The 24,374-nt window shown below is 43.1% G+C and overlaps 1 protein-coding gene across 4 annotated transcripts in view; it reads right to left on the bottom strand.

The window, feature by feature from the left end:
* Window positions 1-370: 370 nt before the first annotated feature.
* The window catches only part of CBS (cystathionine beta-synthase), a 370,635-nt gene continuing 346,631 nt past the window's right edge, over window positions 371-24,374 (bottom strand). For 2 of the 4 annotated variants that reach the window (XM_033942214.1, XM_033942216.1), the window contains exons 16-17: window positions 1,633-1,671; window positions 371-845 (exon numbers count right to left, since the gene is read on the bottom strand). In XM_033942214.1, the coding sequence (XP_033798105.1) occupies window positions 730-845; window positions 1,633-1,671 (155 nt within the window). In that variant the 3' untranslated portion in view covers window positions 371-729. The remainder of the gene's footprint in view (window positions 846-1,632; window positions 1,672-24,374) is intronic. The other 2 variants (XM_033942217.1, XR_004539237.1) reach the window with 2 other exon arrangements.

Raw genomic sequence — 24,374 nt, 5'->3', positions numbered from 1 at the left:
CCCTAAAGTAGATCCCACTGTCTAATCATTTCCATCCAATAACTCCCTTTAACAATCTTGCCCCTCGTAAGTAAAAACTACTCCTGTAAAGGACTCACATCAAATTACCTTTATATACATAAACCTCTGAATTTATGCAGATAGTTGTTTTTATGCATGGCAAAAAACTTTTTATACACATTAATCAAATTTTCTCACTTTAATATAAGAGACACACCAAAAAAGTTATCTGAAGTAGGCACAGCTCTCATTAGATACAAGTACTGTTTCCCTCATCATAAATCTCATTGGTTTATTTCTATTCATAAGTTTGGCTTCTAGAAGCTGTTCTGGGTTGCTTTGGTATTTTATTTATTTATTTATTTTTTTATTTATTCAATTTTTCTATACCGTTCTCCCAGGGGAGTTCAGAACGGTTTACATGAATTTATTCAGGTACTCAAGCATTTTTTCCTGTCTGTCCTGGCAGGCTCACAATCTACCTAATGTACCTGGTAGGATCATGTAGTCACATTTCAGGTCATAGCTTCCTTGATGGACACTCTCGTGCTGTAACATCAAATATTTCTGAAAAACTTAAATACCACAGCTCAAAAATTGACCTAAATGAATTTTGCAGAACAATCACATCCACACAGAAAATAAATGGATCGTAGCAATCTTGTTCCTTCTTGTTTGCTCTATGTCTTCAGTGGTATGTCAATGAATGTGTTCTCGCTTTAGTTTGTTCTAGGATGAATGCTGCTGCCTCTCCTGCTCTCCTGCAGTCACAAAGTTCAGCAAGTCAATGGCAGTCACCACTCCAAACACCATCTGTTTCGTACTGGAAGTACCATTGCTGTAGTCTGGAGATAAATGAAAAGAACTTTGATAAACAGCTAGTTCACAGCATGCCTTTCATATTCTCTTATAGTGTATTTGTTTTTTCCTCAACATAACACAGGTTCAAAGACCAGAGATCTACTAGGCAGCCGAGTTGGCTGCCTAAAGAGACAAATTGCACAGGGCTACAAGAATATCCTCACTAGTCTCCTCAGATGAAGTCCCTCATTCTCCAACTGCTAGCCCTCCACACGACTTTACTCCTCTTACCACCTCGCCAAGCATACTGCTTCCACTTTGTGACTTCCTTCTCTTCCAAAGTCATGGGGTAGTTTTGGTTCTGCTGCTAACAGCGTAGGGAACCAGTGGTATCACATTTTCTCTGTGCATTCAAAATGAAGCAGTATATGCTCACACTCCCTTCAGTGATTCTGTTGTCTCCTGCTTGTCCATAGGTTTCTATTTTAAGCAGGAACAAAAAACTTAAGCCATGTGGAATGATAGTAAGAGTCTACAACTCCCAAAAATAAAGACATTGAAGGTTCCAAATGAAACTCTAGATCAAAAACAGAAGTCTTTTATAAAAGACTGTGAAAAATTATCACGCCACATTAATGGGAGAAAAGGTTCTCAGAAACCATAACACAGCACCCGATATAACACAGTGCATGTAATACCTGGTTGATAGTGTCTTTCATTGATCCAAAAAACTCCCAAAATAACAGATCATCCATATAAGATATGGCATATGAATTCTTCTTTAAACTACAAATTTTAATATATTGCTTAATAATCAATCATAAATCATACTTAGTTTGCAATGTCCAGTGCCTAACGGAACCAATTTCACTGGAAAAAACAGAGGTCAAAATTAGCATTAAGGCAAACTTTACATTTTTGCAATATATAAAAATTCCATAGTCAACTATTTGTTACAAAACATGAAGGCCAGTTACAGTGAATTAATATATAAATGATCACTAATATATTAATGATCATTAATATATTAATGATCTCAGGAGAATCAATGAGACACTGTGTTACCTGGGTACAAATTATATTGCAATGATAGAAAAGATCAAATTGGAAGGGGGTTGCGCTATATGTTAAAGAGGGAATTGAATCAAACAAAATAAACATTCTGCAAATACAGATATTTTTTACTCCATCAAAAATTACAAAGACTAGGAGACACTCTTTGAGGTAACAGGGAAATACTTTTAAACCAAAAGGAAGGAATATTTTTTCACTAAAAGAATAGTTAAGCTCTGAATCGCGTTAACAGAGGATGTGGTAACAGCGGTTAACATAGCTAGTTTTAAGAAAAGATTGGACAATTTCCTGGAGGAAAAGTCCATAGTCTGTTATTGAGATAGACATGTGGGAAGCCACTGCTTGCCCTGGATCGGTAGCATGGAATGTTGTTACTATTTGAGTTTTTGCCAGGTAATAGTGATCTGGATTGGTCACTATGAAGGGCTTCTGGCAAAGATGGACCATTGGTCTGACCCAATAAGGCTATTCTTATGCTCTAAAAAATAAACATGAAAATGGTTTTACAACACTCATTCATAATAAAAGACCTCATGTTGTCATCCCATTATATAGATTAAAATAACCATAAACTGTAAAATGCATAGCATTTCAATATTCGACCCTTATATAAATCGAAATGGTCAGTGCAGTCAGTCTTGTTGAAACAATATCATGACTGAGCAAACATATATGCAGCTGAAAATGCATATTTTAAAACACATACACATTCCATGCAGGCCATAAATGATACACAAATACATCTAACATGAACCACCACTTGCTGAACATGCATAAAACATTACAAAGGAGGGATTCCCCATAACGGTTGAAAATTACGCTTTCCAGTCTTATGTACAATTCAATCCTGTCAGTTCCAAACATCCAGTATCCATTTTGCTTTTCTCCATTGCAACCTTTTATTTCTGCTTCTACCTCTCACCCAGATGGGTTCAATATCTAATACAAAACATTGTAGGTCATTGAAATCATGATTGTGAGTTATACAGCGTTCCATTAAAGATTCTGTTAACTTCATCCATTTAATGTTGGACCTGTGTTCAAACATCCTTGTTTTAAAGCAACTTGTGGACATATCCACATGCAATTTTTTAAAAAAAATATTTTATTTTATTATTTTTATCCATAAACAAGAAATACATCACAAGCAAGAATAGAAAAATCCCCTAATACATAAAAAGGGGAGTTATACAGGCTAATATAACATGTCTTCAGCAAACTTATATGCATGCGATATCCAGAGAACAAAACAAAATCAATCCCAACCCAATTCCCCAAAATTTTTCACCATATGCCCCAATATGAACTAATCTAATTGAACAGAAATAAAATTTAATGTTAAACTGATCTCAGATATTAATCAATGCTCCACATTTCTCCTCTCAAGATAAGTATCCCAGACTTTGTGAAAGGGTACCACTCTACTATATTTCTAAGCAGTCAATTTGGACATTAAACATATATACCGTATTTTCACGTAGATAACGCACACCCATGTAAAACGCGCACACGGGTATAGCACACGAAAAACACAAATTTATGTACAGAAATTTTTATATACCGCACACACCCGTATACCGCGTATGCTGCCCGACTCTCCTTTCGCCCCCCCGACTCTCCTCTGGCCACCCCAACTCTCCTTTCGCCCGCCCCAACTCTCCTCTCCCCCTTGAAGTCCTGTCCCCACCCTGAAAGCCTGATGCCCCCCCGACGTCCGATTCACCCCCCCCCGCAGGACCGCTCGCACCCCCACCCCGAAGGACCGCTCGCATGCACTCCCACCCGCACCCCCACCCTGAAGGACCGCTCGCACCCCCACAGCCTCCCGACCCTCCCATCATGTAGAAGCTCCTACCGGTGTCCTGCTGCTTCCTCTTGGTGGTCCCATCTCCCCGACATGATAGGGGCAAGAGGGAGCTCAAGCCCTCTTGCCCCAGCCAACAGCGGCACCCCCGACACGATCGGGGCAAGAGGGAGCTCAAGCCCTCTTGCCCCAGGCAATCGCAGCACCCCCGACACGATCGGGGCAAGAGGAAGCTCAAGCCCTCTTGCCCCAGCCAACCGCGGCACCCCCGACACGATCGGGGCAAGAGGGAGCTCAAGCCCTCTTGCCCCCCGACTCCCTGACACGATCGGGGCAAAATGGAGCCCAAGCCCTCTTGCCCCGCCGACTCCCCAACTCCCCGACAATATCGGGCCAGGAGGGAGCCCAAGTCCTCCTGGCCCTGGCGACCCCCTCCCCCCGCTAGTTGTTCGGGCCAGGAGGGAGCCCAAACCCTCCTGGCCACGGCGACCCCCTACCCCCACCCCGCACTACATTACGGGCAGGAGGGATCCCAGGCCCTCCTGCCCCCTCCCCCCAATGACCGCCCCCCCAAGAACCTCCGACCGCCCCCCCAGCCGACCCGCGACCCCCCTGGCCGACCCCCATGACACCCCCACCCCCCTTCCCCGTACCTTTGTGTAGTTGGCCGGACAGACGGGAGCCAAACCCGCCTGTCCGGCAGGCAGCCAATGACGGAATGAGGCCGGATTGGCCCATCCGTCCCAAAGCTCCGCCTACTGGTGGGGCCTAAGGCGTCTGGGCCAATCAGAATAGGCCCGGGAGCCTTAGGTCCCTCCTGGGGGCGGGGCCTTGGGCAAATGGTCGGGTTGGGCCCATGTGCCTCAGGCCCCGCCCCCAGGTGGGACCTAAGGCTCCCGGGTCTATTCTGATTGGCCCAGGCGCTTTAGGCCCCACCAGTAAGCGGAGCTTTGGGACGGATGGGCCAATCCGGCCTCATTCTGTCGTTGGCTGCCTGCCGGACAGGCGAGTTTGGCTCCCGTCTGTCCGGCCAACTACACAAAGGTACGGGGAAGGGGGGTGGGGGTGACATGGGGGTCGGCTTGCCCCGATCGTGTCGGAGGTGCTGCGGTTGGCTGGGGCAAGAGGGCTTGAGCTCCCTCTTGCCCCGATCGTGTCGGGGGTACCGCGGTTGGCTGGGGCAAGAGGGCTTGATCTCCCTCTTGCCCCGATTGTGTCGGGTGTTGGGACCGCCAAGAGGAAGCAGCAGGACACCGGTAGGAGCTTCTACATGATGGGGGGGGTCGGGAGGCTGTGGGGGTGCGAGCGGTCCTTCAGGGTGCGGGTGCGTGTGGGAGTGCATGCGAGCGGTCCGTGGGGGTGGGGGTGCGTGTGAGCGGTTCTTCGTGCGAGCGGTCCTGCGGGGGGGTGAATCGGACGTCGGGGGGGGGGGGGGAATTGTGTAAAAAAAATTTTGTACAACGCGCTCACGCGTATAACACTCAAGGGTATGCACGGTACGTAAAAACCACGTATAACATGTGCGTTATATACGAGAAAATACGGTAATCTATTTTATGCAGCACCATCTGTACAGTAGGGATCGCTGTTTGCTTTCAGTGTTGAGCTAGGGTTAATTTAGCAGCTACTAAGAACGCTACAGTCAGTTTATGAGGGGGGAGGACAAATGCCTATATCTTGGCATAATATACAGACCTCCAAGACAACAGGATGACCTAGATATTGAATTAATTGAAGACATAGAGAATATCACTCTTCGTGGGGACACAGTATTATTAGGAGACTTCAATATGCCTGATGTGAATTGGAACAATCTTACCTCTGCAACCGGCAGCAGCAGAAGGCTATTAAACTCTATAAAGGGAGCAAGACTCAGGCAAATGGTACTGGAGCCCACTAGGGATCAGGCGATACTGGACCTGATACTTACCAACGGAGAAAGCGTCACGGAGGTCTCGGTAGGAGACACGTTGGCCTCCAGAGACCACAACATGGTATGGTTCAACCTCAAGAAAGGTTTCACTAAATCAACCACACTAACCAAGGTCCTCAACTTTAAGGGCACAAACTTCGAAAGCATAGGAGACTTCATCCATCAGGCGCTGCAAAACCAAGTAGAAACAGACAATGTAGAGGTACTGTGGTCAACTCTGAAAACAACCATACACGAAGCAACCAACCGTTATATAAAATCAGCTAGTAAACGACGCAGAAACAATAAACCACAATGGTTCTCTGCGGAGATCTCAGACCTCATAAAAAAGAAGAAAAGAGCATTCACCTCCTACATACAATCAGGTAAGCAGGAATCTAGGGAAGACTATCTGGCCAAGTCAAAAGCGGTCAAAACAGCAGTCAGAGAGGCCAAATTTCAAATGGAAGAGAATCTAGCGAAGAACATCAAAAAGGGCGATAAATCCTTCTTCAGGTATATTAGTGACAGAAACAGAAACACAGGTGGGATAGTACGCCTTAAGAAACCTGACGGGAACTATGTAGAATCGGACTCCGATAAAACCAAAATCTTAAATGAATACTTCTGCTCAGTCTTCACTTGCGAGGCGTTGGGATCCGGCCCTCAGCTGCAGACAAGGGAAAGCATGGAAGACCCATTTCGAACTTCGTGTTTATGCCCAGCAGTGTCTACTATGAGCTATCAAGACTCAAAGTGAACAAAGCTCTGGGACCAGACAAACTACACCCCAGGGTGCTCAGGGAGTTGAGTGATGTCCTGGCAGAACCGTTATCCGCACTCTTCAATCTTTCCCTAAGTAATGGAAGGGTCCCGTTGGACTGGAAAACGGCTAACGTCATCCCGCTTCACAAAAAGGGATGCAAGACGGAGGCTGCGAACTACAGACCGGTGAGTCTAACATCGATAGTGAGCAAACTAATGGAAACTCTAATCAAACGTCAATTGGACACGATCCTGTCCGAGGAGTATCTACGAGATCCCCATCAACACGGATTTACAAAGGGAAGGTCCTGCCAATCCAATCTGATCAGCTTCTTTGACTGGGTAACAAGAAAGCTGGATACTGGGGAATCCCTAGACATCGTGTACTTGGACTTCAGCAAAGCATTTGATAGTGTCCCACACCGCAGGTTATTGAACAAGATGAGTTCGATGGGATTAGGTGACACATTAACTGCATGGGTTAAGGACTGGCTTAGTGGTAGAGTTCAAAGGGTGGTAGTAAACGGCACCCCCTCAGAAACAACAGAGGTGATCAGCGGAGTGCCGCAGAGCTCGGTCTTGGGCTCGATCCTATTCAACATCTTCGTAAGTGACTTGGCTAAGGGTCTTCAAGGTAAAATTACGTTATTCGCCGATGACGCCAAACAATGCAACATAGTGGGCGAGAGCACAACAGACAAAAGCACAGTGCCTGACAAAGGCTCAATATCCGACAGTATGACACATGACCTGCTCCTACTGGAGCATTGGTCAAGGACCTGGCAACTAAGTTTCAATGCCAAAAAATGCAAGGTCATGCACCTTGGCAGCAAAAATCCATGCATGCCTTATACCCTGAATGGTGAGACCCTAGCAAGGACTGTAGCAGAACGAGACTTGGGGGTGATCATTAGTGAAGACATAAAGTCTGCCAATCAAGTGGAGAAAGCTTCATCCAAAGCTAGACAAATCATGGGTTGTATCCATAGGAGCTTCGTCAGCCGTAAACCCGAGGTCATAATGCCTTTGTACAGATCCATTTGAGACCCCATCTGGAATACTGTGTACAATTCTGGAGGCCACATTACCACAAAGATGTGCGGAGAGTTGAGTCAGTTCAGAGAATGGCCACCCGGATGGTCTCAGGACTCAAGGATCTCCCGTATGGGGAACGGCTGGATAAGTTGCATCTATATTTACTCGAGGAACGCAGAGAGAGGGGGGACATGATCGAGACGTTCAAATATGTCACGGGCCGTATCCAGGTGGAGGAAGATATCTTTTTTCTAAAAGGTCCCATGGCAACAAGAGGGCATCCGTTGAAACTCAGGGGTGGGAAATTTCATGGTGACACCAGAAAATATTTCTTCACCGATAGAGTGGTTGATCGCTGGAATAGTCTTCCACTGGAGGTGATTGAGGCCAGCAGCGTGTCAGATTTTAAGAAAAAATGGGATTGGCACGTGGGATCTCTTCAAGGAGGGAGTTAGGGGGTGGGACATTGGTATGGGCAGACTAGATGGGCCTTGGCCCTTTTCTGCTGTCAGTTTCTATGTTTCTATGAATTGAAACTCACAGGGGGGGGGGGGCTACTATGCAATAGACAGCATTCCTGTGTTTTAGGATAGACTAAGATGTGAAGAATAAGAGTCCACAATGGCTGGAGCAATGGACACAGTCACCATATATATGTAAATGTGCCCTTCTGGCCACAACCTCTCCAGCAAACATTCTGTACATTTTGAAACATTTTATGTAGGCGGTCAGGAGTAAGATACCATTGATAAAATATTTTATATCCATTTTCCACCAGAGAGGCCGCCACCGATACCTGAAATAGGGATTTATAAATCTTGACCGAGGTGTAGAGAAAGAACAATCCAATTGAGCTCCCACCTGCTCGTGTAGACTACAGCTGGTCTCTCCAGAGTAAAAGGGATCGGCACAGCCTGCCCAATCTTCCCCTGCATGAGGCCTTATATAAAGCCTATTTAAAATGTGTCTCACCCAGCATTAACTCTTCTTTGCCAGTGGATAGTATGAAAGTTCGCAATTGGTGATAATGAAAAAGGTCCCTATCTGATAGGCCATATTCTTCTTCCAATTCTTTAAATGAAACCATTCTCCCATTAGTTCACACTTGTCCCAAAGTTCGCAAAGACTGCTTAGCCCATTGTAGAAAAGTCTTACAGGTTTGATTAGGGGGAAGTCAGGTAGATTTAGGGGAGTGATGAAAATATTTATGCTCTGGGAAGAGGCGGGGACGTAAAGTGATCCAGGTAAATGGCCCCTGCATTAAAATAAGAAGGTCTGATAGAGGTTGATGCAGTCTATCCAAGGGCAGCCACAGTAGGGCCCACAGCAGTATCGTAGGGATATATGCTTGTTTAAGGTGAACTCAAGGTGCTGGGGATCATGCTATCCAAGTAGCCAAAATTTGAACTTGGGCCGCTAAATGATATGTGGCAAAATGGGGAACCCCCATACTACCCCTGTATATAGCTTGACATAGTAAAACACTATTGACCCTAGGAGGCTTACGCTTCCATATATATGCAAAGACTTTCCAATTCAATAGGAAAAAGAAGCGGCGCGGGATACAAACAACAATGCTATGAATAAATATAATAATTTCAGTAGTATCACCATTTTAACCACATTAAAGCGACCAAGCCACAAATTACTATAACCCTCCCAACGATCAAGATCAGACATAAGTTCCTGTAATTTAGGCAGAAAATTAAATTTAAATATAGAATCAATTTGAGTCCCAGAGTTTTCTGCGGCGTGCTAATTACCTCATTCTTGTTTCCAGCTGGAACTGGTGCCGAGACATAGAATATGAGGAACGACTCAAGAAACTAGGATTGTTCTCCCTTGAGAAGAGGAGGCTGCGAGGGGACATGATAGAGACGTTCAAAATACTGAAAGACATCGATAAAATAGAGCAGAAAAACAAATTATTTACATTGTCCAATGTGACACGGACAAGAGGACATGGTTTGAAGCTAAGGGGTGACAAGTCCAGGACAAATGTCAGGAAGTTCTGCTTTACGCAGCGAGTGGTGGACGCATGGAATGCTCTTCCACAGGAGGTTATTAAGGAATCCACTGTGCTAGGATTCAAAGGCAAATTAGATGCACATCTCCTTATGAGAGGCATAGAGGGATATGGGTGATTAGAACAATCAGGTGTATACCTGACTGGGCCTCCGCGTGTGCGGATCGCCGGACTCGATGGACCATGGGTCTGATCCGGAGATGGCAATTCTTATGTTCTTATGTTCTTATAGCAGGCACTAGGAGAGACGGGTCCGTCTCTTCCAACTTTAAAAGTACGCTGCAGGTGTGGCTGAAGAGGTCCATTGGGAGCCACGAGGAGAAGAGGAGCTCAGAGGAAGGTTATATTTTGGGAACTTGATTTGCCTTATACAGAGTTAAGATAAATTATGGGAAAAAGAAAAATTAAGCCAAAAAGCTCAATACCAGCAATTATAGGTCCGAAGGATAAACATTTGAAGTCAATTGATAATACCCCAGGAGTATCTCTTAATATGGATTCCTCTATCTCTGGTGCCTCATTAAGTCCCCTCGATCGAACTCCTCCCCCTCCACGGATCTCAAGTGCTAGTGGGACCAAAGTAAGTCTCACTAATCCCTCTGAACAAGAAGTTACCTCTGTAGAGTCCACTAAATTCCTAAACCACTTGAATTTTCCAGTGCAATGGAGGTACAGTCCTTATCAGAGGTAACACAAAATATTACACTTAAAGACTTGTGGTTAGTAATATCTAGAGTTGAGGGGCTCTTACAGTCAACAGTTAAACAAACAGTAGACTTTTCACAAGCAGTTGTCTATAAACTAGAAAATTTGGATACTAATTTGGGTTCCTTAGATAGGTTAAATACATTAGAATCTCAACTTACTACTTTGCAGAGTGTCTCTACCTCTGCGGTTAAAGATTCTTGTGTAATACATTCGAAATTAGAAATAATGGAAAACTTATAATTTCCATTTGGTCAATTTCCCAGTAACCTATTTGTAATCACCTGAAATACTGTTGAAAATTTTTTTAAAGGAAATATTGGGATTGCCCAATGTGGAGAATTTTCCTATTAATAATTTCTATTATCCCAGGACAAGCAGGCAGCATATTCTCATTGATGGGTGACATCACCGACGGAGCCCCGGTACGGACACTTGAAAAGTGAATCGCAACTTAAGTTTAGAAAGTTTGCGATTATCCCGTACCGTGTATGCGCGAGTGCCTTCCCGCCCTATGTAGGCGCACAGTCCCTCAGTTTTCTAGTTTCTGAGGAGCTAGTCAGATGCGTTTTCAAAACTCTGTTGAATTTTTTTCTATCGTTTGCCTTCCCGCTCTCGCGGATTGTGACTTTTTTGTCACAGTTCTTTCGTTTTTTACTTTGTCTTTTATTTTCTGCAAAAAAAAAAAAAGGACTTTTTTTTCTTTTGCCATCATAGGCTTTGGCCCAGCGGGGCCCTATGGACTCTTTTTGCCATAGAGTTCAATTTGTCAACGGCTGTCTTCCCGTTCATGTCCCGTCTGCCGACTGGTTTCAAAAAGTGCGGTCGCTGTGCTCGGCTATTTCTGTCACCAACCATCACCACTGGTGTCTGCAGTATCTGGGATCCGAGCACCGTGCTAATTCCTGCTCCCGCTGCTCGTCCCTTCAGAATCGCACTCTAAAACATCGGTTGCTTGAGCAAAAACAACTGTTCAGCGCCATGATGGACACGTAGCCCAGTTAATCTCCGACACCATCCATGCTGACCAAGACTGTATCGACCAAGACAACACCGAGGGTGGATCCACTAACTTTGACTCCGGTGTCGCAACTCACTCTAGGTAAGCCGGCTAAGAAGCCTTCCACTACCCCTTCCAGGATGCAGGTCAAAGCTGCAGTGAGTCAAGTCCTGCCGACTTTGCGTAAATCCCATAAACGCACGCTCCGATATCAGTGAGTGCCTGCTCTTCGGCCTCATCATCCCCATACTGTGTTGATCAGCCATCCGTATTGGCAAAAAAGAAGCAAATGGTTCCGGCACTTTCCCTTAAGCAGAAAATTGACAATTTACTTCGGGAAGAATTAGGAGAGCATTTTAACCTATTGGTCCTGGCTCACTTTTCACCAAGCTGGCTCACTTTTCTCCAAGAGCCGGTCCGGTCCTAGTTGCTCACGGTGTCGACCACTCCTCTTAATGCTACTCCACTGGTGCGGACATCCTCGACCAAGGACTCGAGCATTCCACTTCGGCACCGATCCTTCTCAGCCACATCTCGAGAGGCTACTCCAGCAAGGTCAGGCAAAGTCTCCAGTAAATCCAAACATTTGCAGACATCGACACTGAGCCGTGGACACCGACCTCATCCTTTCAGAGATTCAGATTTATTGGGGGATACTGAACCTGAAATGCCATCTACTACCAATGTGGACTCTTCTGCTTCTGGGAGATTTGGAACATAAGGTAGCCTGGAGATTAAAATTGAATGAATATAAAATTTGGAGCAAAGAGAAATGTACAGTTTTTTAATGCACAAAAGATTGGTAATCCATCTATTAATAGCAGAAGCCTCTTTAAATTGGTTAATGATTTATATGATTTAGAGATATTCATCAGTACCACTGAAAAATCCACTCCCACGGCAGATGAGTTGGCAGATTTCTTCAACAGCAAAGTACATAAATTAAGAACCACTCTAACAGCTTCTATTAATAATCACATGAGCTTCCTTACATTGCAGAATTTGGAGGACCCTAGAGCTGATATATGCTGGTACAATTTTGTTGCTCCTAACTGGCAAATTTTTTGTAAGTTTTACAATAAGTATACCAACTCTTTCTGTAGATTGGACAGCTGTCCCCCAAATGTCATGAGAAATGCCCCTGTCACTTTTAAGGTTAAACTGTTTACTTGGGTTATCTCTTTACTGTCTACTGGGACTTTTCCGGAGAAGTTAGGTCAAATACTGATTACCCCAATTGTAAAAAATTCCAAAGAACCCATTACCTCGGTTTCTAACTATAGACCCATTGCTAATATTCCTTTATTTACTAAATTGTTGGAGGGTTTGGTCAACCTAGAATTAACTACCTATTTAGACAAGTTCAATAAATTACAAAATAACCAGTCAGGTTTTTGGTCAAGCTTCAGCACTGAAACAGTCATAGCTTCTTTGCTGGATTATCTCCATACATTATGTAGTCAGGGCACAAACGCTATGATTTTACAACTTGATTTAAGTAGCGCGTTTGATCTGGTAGATCATGCTATCTTAATTAACTGTTTAGAATCTATAGGAATTTCAGGAAATGTCCTGAACTGGTTAAGAGGTTTTTTGGGTAGTAGATTGTATCAAGTGTTTAAAGAAAATAAATTTTCCTCTCGTTGGGTAAACTCATGCGGGGTTCCTCAAGGCTCACCTTTATCTCCAACTCTGTTTAATATTTACCTAGCTTCATTTGGTAACCTTTTGCAAAGCTTAACTCTTAGGTTCTATATGTATGCTGATGATATCACTATAGTTCCGTTTACGTGTCTGACTGTCAGACACGTAAACGGAACAACTATAGTGATATCATCTGACAGTAGAGTTAAAAAATTCTATAGCAACCATCTTAAAGATCGAATTTTGGATAATTGATTTCAAATTGAAATCGAATCCTTCAAAGGCTAAACTCTTTTTAGCCAGTCCTACTGACAAGATTAAAGAATCAATGATATATTTTAATGGCCTGGACTATTCTACTATATAACAGTCCATAAAAATACTAGGAGTGACTTTAGATAAGAACATAAGAAGTTGCCTCCACTGGGTCAGACCAAGGTCCATCTCGCCCAGCGGTCCGCTCCCGCGGCGGCCCTTCAGGTCTGCGACCTGTGAAGTGGTTTCTGACCACTTTTATAACCTACCTCAAGTTCTATCTGTACCCCTCTATCCCTTTATCCTCCAGGAACCTATCCAAACCCTTCTTGAACCCCTGTACAGAGTTCTGGCCTATCACTTCCTCCGGAAGCGCGTTCCATGTGTCCACCACCCTCTGCGTAAAAAAGAATTTTCTAGCATTTGTTCTAAACCTGTCCCCTTTCAATTTCTCTGAGTGACCCCTAGTGCTTGTGGCTCCCCTCAGTTTGAAAAATCTGTCCTTATTTACTCTCTCTATGCCCTTAAGGATTTTGAAGGTTTCTATCATGTCCCCTCTAAGTCTCCTCTTCTCCAGGGAGAACAGCCCCAGCATTTTTAACCTGTCAGCATATGATAAATTTTCCATACCTTTTATCAGCTTAGTCGCCCTCCTCTGCACTCCCTCGAGTACCGCCATGTCCTTCTTGAGGTACGGCGACCAGTATTGAACACAGTACTCCAGGTGCGGGCGCACCATTGCGCAATACAGCGGCATGATGACTTCCTTCGTCCGGTTTGTGATACCCTTTTTGATGATGCCCAGCATTCTGTTTGCTTTCTTTGAGGCTGTCGCACATTGCGCCGATGGTTTCAGTGATGAGTCGACCATCACCCCCAAGTCCCTTTCCAGGTTACTCACCCCTAGCAGTGTTCCCCCCATTTTGTAGTTGAACATCGGGTTCTTTTTCCCTACATGCATGACCTTGCATTTCTCCACGTTAAAACTCATTTGCCACTTTTTTGCCCAGTCTTCCAGTCTCGTTAGGTCCTTTTGTAGGTCTTCACAGTCTTCCGTGTTTCTAACCCTGCTGCAGAGTTTGGTGTCATCAGCAAATTTGATAACCTCACATTTTGTCCCCGTTTCCAGATCGTTAATAAATATATTGAATAGTAGAGGTCCCAGCACCGACCCCTGCGGAACTCCGCTTGTGACCCATTGCCAATCTGAGTATTGGCCCTTGACTCCAACCCTCTGTTTCCTGCCCGCTAGCCAGTGTTTGATCCATCGGTAGATATCCCCTTGCACCCCGTGGTTCCACAGTTTTTTAAGTAGCCGTTCATGTGGTACCTTGTCGAAGGCTTTTTGGAAGTCAAGGTAAATGATGTCTATGGATTCACCCTTATCCATCTGACTGTTTATTCCCTCAAAGAAGTACAGCAAGTTCGTGAGGCATGACCTTCCCTTGCAGAAGCCATGCTGGCTCGCCTTCAGTTGTCCATTGTTTTCTATGTGTTCGCAGATTGTGTCCTTTACCATTGCTTCCATCATCTTTCCAGGAACCGAGGTCAAGCTCACAGGCCTGTAGTTTCCCGGGTCACCCCTTGATCCCTTCTTAAAGATGGGCGTGACATTTGCTATTTTCCAGTCCTCTGGGATCTCCCCCGTTTTTAGGGAGAGGTTACATATTTGGCGAAGTGTCTCTGCTATTTCGTTTCTCAGTTCTTTTAGTACCCTTGGTGGATGCCGTCCGGGCCTGGTGATTTGTCGCTCTTTAGTCTGTCTATCTGTCTGAGGACATCCTCTTTGCTTACCTCTAGTTGTACCAGCCTTTCGTCGTGCTCTCCGTTTATAATCACCTCGGGTTCTGGGATATTGGATGTGTCCTCTCTGGTGAAGACTGACGAGAAGAATTTGTTTAACCTTTCAGCTATCTCTTTTTCCTCCTTTATCGCTCCTTTCCTGTCTCCGTCGTCCAGTGGTCCCACTTCCTCTCTGGCTGGTTGTTTCCCTTTCACATACCTGAAGAAGGGTTTGAAGTTTCTTGCTTCTCCTGCCAGTCTTTCCTCATATTCTCTCTTTGCCTTCCTGACCTCTCGATGACATTCTTTCTGGTGTCTTTTGTGCTCTTCCTGGTTTTCCTTTGTTGGATCCTTTTTCCATTTCTTGAAGGATGATTTCTTGTCACTTATCGCCTTTTTAACTGCAGATGTTATCCATGCTGGGTTTCTAGTTCGATTTTTTTTGCACCCTTTCCTAAACCTTGGGACGCACAGGTCTTGTGCCTCGAGCACTGTGCCTTTAAGCAGTGTCCAGGCTTCCTTTACGGTCTTCACCTTCCCTGAGTTGCTGTTGAGCTTTTTTCCTACCATACAGATTTGTTACTCAGGAAATGTTTCTCAGCTCTCTGGAAACTACGAACAATTAAGAAATATTTTGATAGTTTCCTTTCGTCTGTTGGTTCATAAGAACATAAGTAATGCCTCTGCTGGGTCAGACCAGAGGTCCATCATGCCCAGCAATCCGCTCACACGGCGGCCCATCAGGTCCAGGACCTGTATAGTAATCATCTATCTATACCCTTCTATCCCCTTTTCCTTCAGGAAATCATCCAATCCCTTCTTGAACCCCAAAACTGTTCAGTCATCGATACTGAGTATCCTTGACTATTGCAATATAATTTACTTGGGTCCCTATAAGAAAATTTTCAAAAAACTAAGGGCTCCTTTTACTAAGGTGCGCTAGCGTTTTTAGTGCACGCTAAGAGCTCCACATAATAGCGTGCGCTAATTTGCTGGCCGCGCTAGCTGCTACCGCCTCCTGAGCAGGCGGTAGTTTTTCGGCTAGCGTGGGGTTAGCACACGCTAAAAAGTTGCGTGTGATAAAGCCGCTAAGGCGGCTTTGTAAAAGGAACCCTAAATGAAAAATACTAAAGCAAGCTCTATGGAGGCGTTGGCGTTTAGCGCGCGTGCTAATACCGCTAGCGCACCTTAGTAAAAGGAGCCCTAAGAGTGGTTCAAACCACTGCTGTTCAATTGGTTTGAAAAAATGGGAACATGTTACTCTCTATTACCAAAAATTACATTGGTTACTGATAGAGGCCAGAGTTTTATTCAAATTTTCATGTATCTGCTTGAAATCAATTTTCGGCATGTCTTCCCATTTCTCCTTAAATTACTCAAACAAGCCTACACGTCAAGTCCAGTTATTTACATACCCTCCTGTCAAATTATGTCATTTAAAGATATTTTTAGAGAAAACTCTCGCTTTTCAGGCAGCTAAATTGAATACCTGGTTTGGCAAAATTATGCTAGAAATTCATCTTACTATAATTTTAGAAAATGACTACAAACACAACTATTTGATAAATTTGTAACTTAAGTGTTCTAATGTTAATGCTTTTAATCTATAGGCATTATGCATCTTCTAGAAATAGCTTTTCTTGTATTGTAAATTGGCTGGATGTTCAGCCTTATCTTGCTGCGAACTGCCTAGAACCTTTTACTGGTTTGGCGGTATACAAGAAATAAATTATTATTATTAGAGCTTCTTCTCCTTCGGAGAAACTTTCTTTTTCCAGATTTTTGCGACAGATGGCACGTGATCTGGATGTTTCGTTGGAGGCTGATACAGGAGTACTTGGACACATTTGACTATGATCTTCCTCTTAAAGAACTGTTAAAGCTTCCACTCCATGCCATTCTGAAGGAAACTTTCTATAAAATCCTGGAGACTCCTCTCTCTGTGCCAGTGGCTCCTAAACGTTTGGAATCTCTTTATAAAGTGGTACCCTTACCCAGTTTTGATAAACCCCAATTGCCCCATGAGTCTCTCGTGGTTGAATCCACTTTGAAAAGATTCTATGGGGCAAGTGTATATGCGTCCATTCCTCCTGGTAGAGATGGTAGAACAATGGACAAGTTTGGCAGACATCTCTACCAAAACTCAATGTTGTCAAAAAGAGCATCCAATTATACTTTTTTCTTTTCTTGTTATATGAACTATCTTCAGCAATATATGCCTTCATGTAAGCCAAGAAATTTCAATCTCTGGTCTCTACCTCTCTCCAACTTCGAAAGTACATGGTGAGATCTATATGTGATACTTTCGAACTCTCATCTAGAGCAGCAGCTATGTCAGTGGCGATGAGACGTTTGGCATGGGTGCGTGTTTCAGGCCTTGACGTTAACCACCAAGAACGTCTGGCTAATGCTCTATGCCTGAGTGATGAGCTCTTTGGAGCCTCCACTGACACTGCCACCCAAAAACTGTCTGCTGGTGAGACCAGATGGGATATGTTGGTAAAGCCCAAAAAGAAGCCTCCATCTGCTCGGCCTTTTAAGCCTGCTTCTTCCTACCAATGCAGATATGCTGCCAAACCTACTCTTCAGGCACCTATCCAGCCTCATCGACAACGACAACAACCTAAACAACCGGCTGCCACTCAGAAACCTGCACAGCCTTTTTGACGTGTTCCTTCAGAACATTGCCAAAGTTCCTCTGGAACTGTCTCTGCCTCAATCCATAGGGGGCCATCTTTAGATTTATATCAATCGCTGTAAGCTCATTACATCAGATCTTTGGGTCCTCAACATCATTTGTCAAGGGTATATCCTTCATTTTCACACCTTTCCTCTGGACTATCCTCCAAAAGAGCCTGCTTTAAATCTGACGCAGTTGGAGTCACTTAATGCTGAGTTAGAGAGAAGACGCGTGTGTCTCGAGCTCCTGGGCCCCGTTTTCTTCATCGGCATTTGAAATGCTTGCAATTTGCCTCTTTTCGCTGCAATTTCTCTCATGCGGCAGTGTTCCGGGTGCCTCTTCGGATTCCCTTCAGTGTTGGGGGTTATGGCTTCGAAAACTGTGCGAAATGACCGAGAGAAAGCTAAGACCGCAGAGTTAAACCACCTCTCAAGCCTCCACCTGTCATCTGGGACTTTAATGTAGTTCTTTCCAGATTGATGAAACCACCATTTGAACCAATAGCAACAGCTCATCTTAAATTTCTCACCTGGTCAGCAGTTTTTCTCATCTCCCTCACTTCTGCCAGGAGGGTCAGTGAGCTACAAGCATTTGACGCAGATCCACCTTTTACAGTTTTTCACCATGATAAAATGGTTCTACGCACACATCCTAAGTATCTACCAAAAGTAGTTACAGACTTTCATCTCAATCAGTCCATTGTTCTTCCAGTTTTTTTCCCTAAGCCTTCTCATCTAGGAGAAACGGCGCTGCACACTTTGGACTGTAAACAGGCTTTGGCCTACTACATCGATCAGACAAAGCCTCATAGAACATTTCCCCAAATCTCCATCTCATTTGACCCTAACAAGTTGGGTCATCCTGTCACCAAACGGACAATATCCAACTGGTTGGCTACCTGTATCTCATTCTGCTATACTCAGACTGGACTGCCTCTGGAGAGTCATGTCACTGCTCACAAAGTCCATGCTATGGCAGCTTCTGTAGCTTTCCTTAGATCTACCCCTGAGGAAATCTGCAAAGCTGCCACCTGGTCCTTAGTTCATACCTTCACTTCACATTACTGGCTGGAAATTTTTTCCAGAAGGGATGGGCACTTCGGCCAGTCAGTTTTGCAAAATTTGTTTTCTTAATGGCCAACTCTCCCTCCATCACTTTCTAGTTAGCTTGGAGGTCACCCATCAGTTAGAATATGCTGCCTGCTTGTCCTGGGATAAAGCACAGTTACTTACTGTGACAGGTGTTATCCAGGGACAGAAGGCAGATATTCTCACAACCCACCCACCGCTACATTTTAATGCATATTTAAAGTATTCAATAGTCCTTATATAGTTTAAAACCGCTTCATTCACCCCTGCTTACCTATCCCCTTACACCATTCAACCCGACCATTGCGTCTAAGGAGGAATGGCGGGCAGGTTATTAATCAACGAATTTAAACGCTCCACGTCCCTGACGTCAACGTCCCATACGTGTTCGAGACACCAACGTCTAACGTCAGAGCGTACCCCCCCTTAACAATTAATCCTTCATTATCTTATGAATGAACCTAGTGGGACACACCCCCAGAACAGTTTGCCCATGCAATTTGGTATATGTTGTATGGACGAAGCGGGCGATTAATATACGTCTCAATGAACATAAATCACGTATTATTACTAATGCTGTGCAAGCCCCAATAGTCCAGCATTGGATAGAGAAGGGCCATAGAATAGAACAAATTAAGTGGAGAGTGACTGACTGTATGGATGAGGGTAAGCTTGAGGGAGACTGGGAGGGTAGATTAAATTTATTGGAGCAACGGTGGATTTATCGTTTGAATACTGTTACCCCTTATGGGTTAAATAACGAACTCGAATGGGCATCCCTGCTATAGGAGGCTTGTTCTGCCCGCCATTCCTCCTTAGACGCAATGGTCGGGTTGAATGGTGTAAGGGGATAGGTAAGCAGGGGTGAATGAAGCGGTTTAAAACTATATAAGGACTACTGAATGCTTTAAATATGCACTAAAATGTAGTGATAGGCTATGGAGACTTAGGTTTCTTTTTATCTTTTTAGGTAGTGGTAGCCTTGAGAAAGCCCTTTGAATTATATGGGCGAAACATGTTGGTGACTCTACCCCCATTGAAAAGCGTCTTTTGCACAGCTAAGTATTTTTAGTACATATTTTTTTAAGATTAACATTAAAATAAATTATAACTATTTCAAGTATTTAAAGCAACTATTAAGCTGGATCCGATGACGAGTAGGAGCATAAAGCCCAGCACTATGAGAGTAGTTTGAGTGCCTGGTGGCCCGATGAGGACCAGTAAGACAAACTGTAATGTTGGATGAATGAAGTACGGCATGAATGTGAGATAACAATAATTCCCTTAATATTCTTATCCACTCTCTCATAATATCCAAGATAGATTACTGTAATGCACTCTTTAAAGGCATAGCTCAAAAAGAAATCAAACGTTTACAGATCATACAGAATACCTCGGTCAAGCTTATCTTTAAAGCCAAAAAATTCGACCATGTCACTCCACTTCTTAAGGAAGCCCATTGGCTTCCTATTACTCATAGAATCATTTATAAACTCAGCTTGCTAACTTTCAAATCTCTTTCTCTCAAAACTCCAGCTTTTATATATAAATCATTAATCCCTTACACCACGAATAGAACATTAAGATCTACCGACCAACATCTACTGTCAATCCCATCTCTTAAAATCATAAACACAAGACGCCAATATATTTTTTCTGTCACTGCTCCCCAAACTTGGAATTCTTTACCTTACCACTTGAGACAAGAAGTCAATCTAGAGAAATTCAAAAGTAACCTGAAAACCTTTCTATTTAATGATGCCTTCATTAATTAATAATAATTTTATCATAAATCAATTTCAGGACCAAGCTTCACCCCTTCCTCATGTTCCTTCCCTAAATGTGATCCCCATCTTTATTTTATATTGTAACTTCTTGCCTTCTCTTTCCCATTTGTTTCTAGTATTGTCATTTTTTGTCTTAAGTTCAGTCAACTATCCTCAATGTATTACTTTGTTTATAATGTAATTTTTAATGTACATCGCTTTGAATTAAGAAAAAGCGATTAATCAAAACTGAATTAAACTTGGAAACTTGGATAAATTCTTGAATTTGAGTATATGAGTTGTTAAATTACAAGACATTGAATTTGTGTTTTGGGATCCAATCCAGTTTCAACAATTTTTGGTGGCTAGATAATAATAATAATAATAACTTTATTTTTCTATACCGCCATAGTCAGGCGACTTCTAGGCGGTTTACAATGTAAGAAGGCTGGACATTCAGCGAATAACAAAGGTCTTAGTACAGTACAATGCTAATACAATACAATAACTCCACATATAATACAATACAGTAAGTCTAAATACAATACTATACAATAAGTTTAAATACCGTACCGAACAAAGAGTCTAGATGCCGAACAATAGTCTAAATGGTAAACTTACATATTAATTGGAGATCTAAGGGTAATGAGTGTCTGAAAGATTTAGAACATCCATGAGGGGGGTCTTAGTGGGGGAGGGGACCGTTTTAGTCAATGAGTTTAGCGAATAGGGTGGTTTTGATCGATTTGCGGAATGTATTATAAGTCATATTTGGTTCGTTTATGTGGTTTTTCAGCCAGGTTTGCTGTCTGTTCGCTTGGAACTTAAAGGTTCTGTCCAAGAAGGATTTGTATCTGCAGCCTGTGGTCTTTGGGTATGCAAAGATGTTTTTGTTTCTGGTCGTTCTTGTGGGGTTGTGTAGGGTGAAGTGAGTTAGTAGGTATGAAGGTGCTAGTCCCCAGGCTTGTTTGAAACAGGTGCAAGCGAATTTGAATAGAATTCGCGCTTCTATTGGAAGCCAGTGCAGCTTTTTGTAGTAGGGGCTGATGTGGTCGTTTTTTCTAAGTCCGAAAATTAGGCGAACGGCGGTGTTTTGTATTAATCTTAGTTTTTTTATTGTTTTTTGTGGGATGCCTAGGTAGATGATGTTGCAGTAGTCAAGAAGGGATAGGATCAGTGCCTGTACCAGCAACCTGAATGATGAAGGGTCAAAGAATTTTTTTATGGTTCTTAGTTTCCATAGCGTATAAAAGCATTTTTTCACAAGTGAGTTTGTGTGGTCAGTCATAGTTAGGTGAGTGTCAAGAGTGATACCCAGTATTTTTATGTTTTTGGAAATTGGGTATTCGTGGTTGTTTATTTTTATCGATGTTTTCGTAATTTTGTCATTGGGACTAGCCAGAAAGACTTTTGTTTTCTCTGCGTTTAGTTTTAGTTTGAAATTAGTGGTCCATTTATCGATTGCGGTCATTGTGTTTGAGAGATTATCTACAGTTTCTTTTGTGATGTCGTTTAAGGGTATAAGGATGGATATGTCGTCCGCATAGATGTAGTATATTAAATTTAGTTTTTGTAGTAGGTGACCTAAGGAGGCGATGTAGATATTGAAAAGTGTGGGGGATAGGGGGGAACCTTGAGGCACGCCTGAAGGGTTTTTCCATGGATTAGAGTAGTTTCCATTACTGATTACTCGGTAGGATCTGTTTGTTAGGAACTCTTGGAACCATTTCTTTGCCTTTCCCGAGATTCCCATTGCTTCAAGGCACAGTAGCATGATTTCGTGGTCTACCAGGTCGAACGCGCTGCTGAGATCTAATTGTAGGATCAGTGCGCTTTTGCCTTTGCTAAAGAGATCATAAAGGTGGTTCAGCAAGGAGGCTAGGACAGTTTCTGTGTTGTATCCTTTTCTGAATCCTGATTGGTGTTCGCTAAGGAGGTTAAATTTGTCCAGGTAATTGACTAGTTGAAGGTTGACCAATCCTTCCAGTATCTTTGTGAAGAGGGGAATGCTTGCTATGGGTCTGAAATTGGGTGTCAGTGCTGAGGAGGCTTTTTGATCTTTGGGGATTGGAGTGATTAGTATATGTCCCATTTTTTTGTTTAGTGTTCCGTTTGCAAGGGCGGATGTTAGCCATACAAAAAGTTCCTTTTTAAATTCTAGGGGGGCAATTGTCATGATTTTAGGGGGACATGCATCAAGTAGGCAGTTAGATTTGGTGTACTTGTTAAATAAATTTAGGAATTGCTGCCAGTTTGGGTATTCGAGGTGGTCCCATAGCATGTCTACTCTGATGTCTTGGTCATGGGGGTCCAGGAATTGAAGAGCATTTGTTGTGGATGTGGGTAGAGTTGCTCTTAATTCGGTGATTTTGTTTTGAAAGAAGTTGGCTAGGGTTTGTGCCGATGGAGTGGGCTCAGTGTCCTTTTTCAGTATTTGTGTTGTATCGGTTATAGTTTTTACTAGTTTGAATAATTCTTTGCTGTTTATTTTTGAAGTACCGATTTTATTTGCATAATGCTTAGTGCGTTTTTCTTTGATCAGATTTTTGTATATTTTCATTTTTTGTTTCCAGTTTGACTTGTCTGAATCATTGTTTGTTTTTTGCCAGATTCTCTCCAGTTTTCTTAGTTCCTGTTTGGTGGTTAGAAGTTCACCGTCAAACCATTCGTTTGGTGGTCTATTTTTCTTTTTGTATGTTTTATAAGGTGCTATTTGATCTAAGAGTTCTTTGCTGTAGATTTCCCATGTTGCGGGGAAATCCTGAATTTCTGTGTTTATGGGTTGTAACTCGTAGTGGGTCCAGAATTCGGTTGGGTTAATAATGCCACGGGTGGTTACTGTGTTCATATTTGCGTTTTTGTGTTTTTGTTGTGTATTCTGTTTTTGCCAATGTAGATTGAACTTGCCAATGAAATGGTCTGACCAGATACATTTTTCCCAGGGGCCTGAGTGATATTGTATTTTGGGGGCTAGTATTTCTTTGTGGGAGAAGGTGATTAGGTCTAGTTTGTGTCCTTTTTCGTGGGTTATTTCTGTGTCTGGGTGTGGAAAGTCCAGTGACATAAGGAGGTTGGCGATTTCAGTTATTTCTGGTTTTGTCTTTTGTTCTAGGTGAGTGTTTATGTCTCCCAGAAGCAGGTTGTATGAACCTTTTAGGTTAGATAAGGTAAGGAATTCGGCGAATTCCTCTTTTGCGCTTGACCATTTTTTGGGTGGGATGTAAAATAGGGTTGTGGTTAATGATTCTTCTAACTGTGCGTTAGTGATTTTGCAAGTTAGTATTTCGAGATTATCTGAAGATTTGGAGTCGATCTTGGTGTAGTTGTAGTGATCTTTTAGGATGATCGCTAGTCCTCCTCCTTTTTTCCAGTTTCTTGATAGTGGGATAATTTTATATCCCTGAGGTAGAATTTCTTTCATGATAGTGTCGGTGTCAGAGATCATCCATGTTTCTGTCAGAAACAGGAGATCAGGTTTTGTTTGTAGTATCCAATCATTTATTATGTGGGCTTTGTTTCTCACGGAACGGGTGTTTAGGTAATATCCCTTAATGTTTTCGTAACTGTTTGCTGTAGGGATTTCCGAATATGTTATCTTTTTTATGTTTCTGTTGCAGAGCTTGTTCTTGTGTGGTTTGCGGTGTTTGTGGGTGGTGTTTAGTACTGTGATTTGATGAAGGTCAAATCCAGGTTTTGGCTGGTTTTGTGGGAGTTGGAGAGGGTTGGAGGGCTTAGTTAGTTTGACTGGTCTGAGCCAGGAGATGGGGTAGGTGTGCATAGGTTGGGGGGGTTTTCTTCATTGCCCCAGCATTTAGAGCTTAATAGGTATAGGTATAGAATCCCTAAGAGTAGTTGTTGTTTGTTGTAGATTGCCATATTGTGTGATAAGGTGAGTGGTTCGGGTTGTGATAAGTAGGGACTATTGCCTGGCTGGGTGTGGCTGGGTCAGCAGACACTAGAGAGAGGTAGAGGTAGGGTGAGACTGGTTTTGTAGCCGAGTAAGTTGGGTGAAAGGAACTGAGTTGAATTGTGAGGGC

This window comes from Geotrypetes seraphini, chromosome 4 (genome assembly GCF_902459505.1).
Source record: "Geotrypetes seraphini chromosome 4, aGeoSer1.1, whole genome shotgun sequence".
NCBI classification, from domain to species: domain Eukaryota; kingdom Metazoa; phylum Chordata; class Amphibia; order Gymnophiona; family Dermophiidae; genus Geotrypetes; species Geotrypetes seraphini.
Note: the sequence above shows the minus strand (reverse complement) of the source record. Positions and strands in the feature narration are given on the sequence as shown.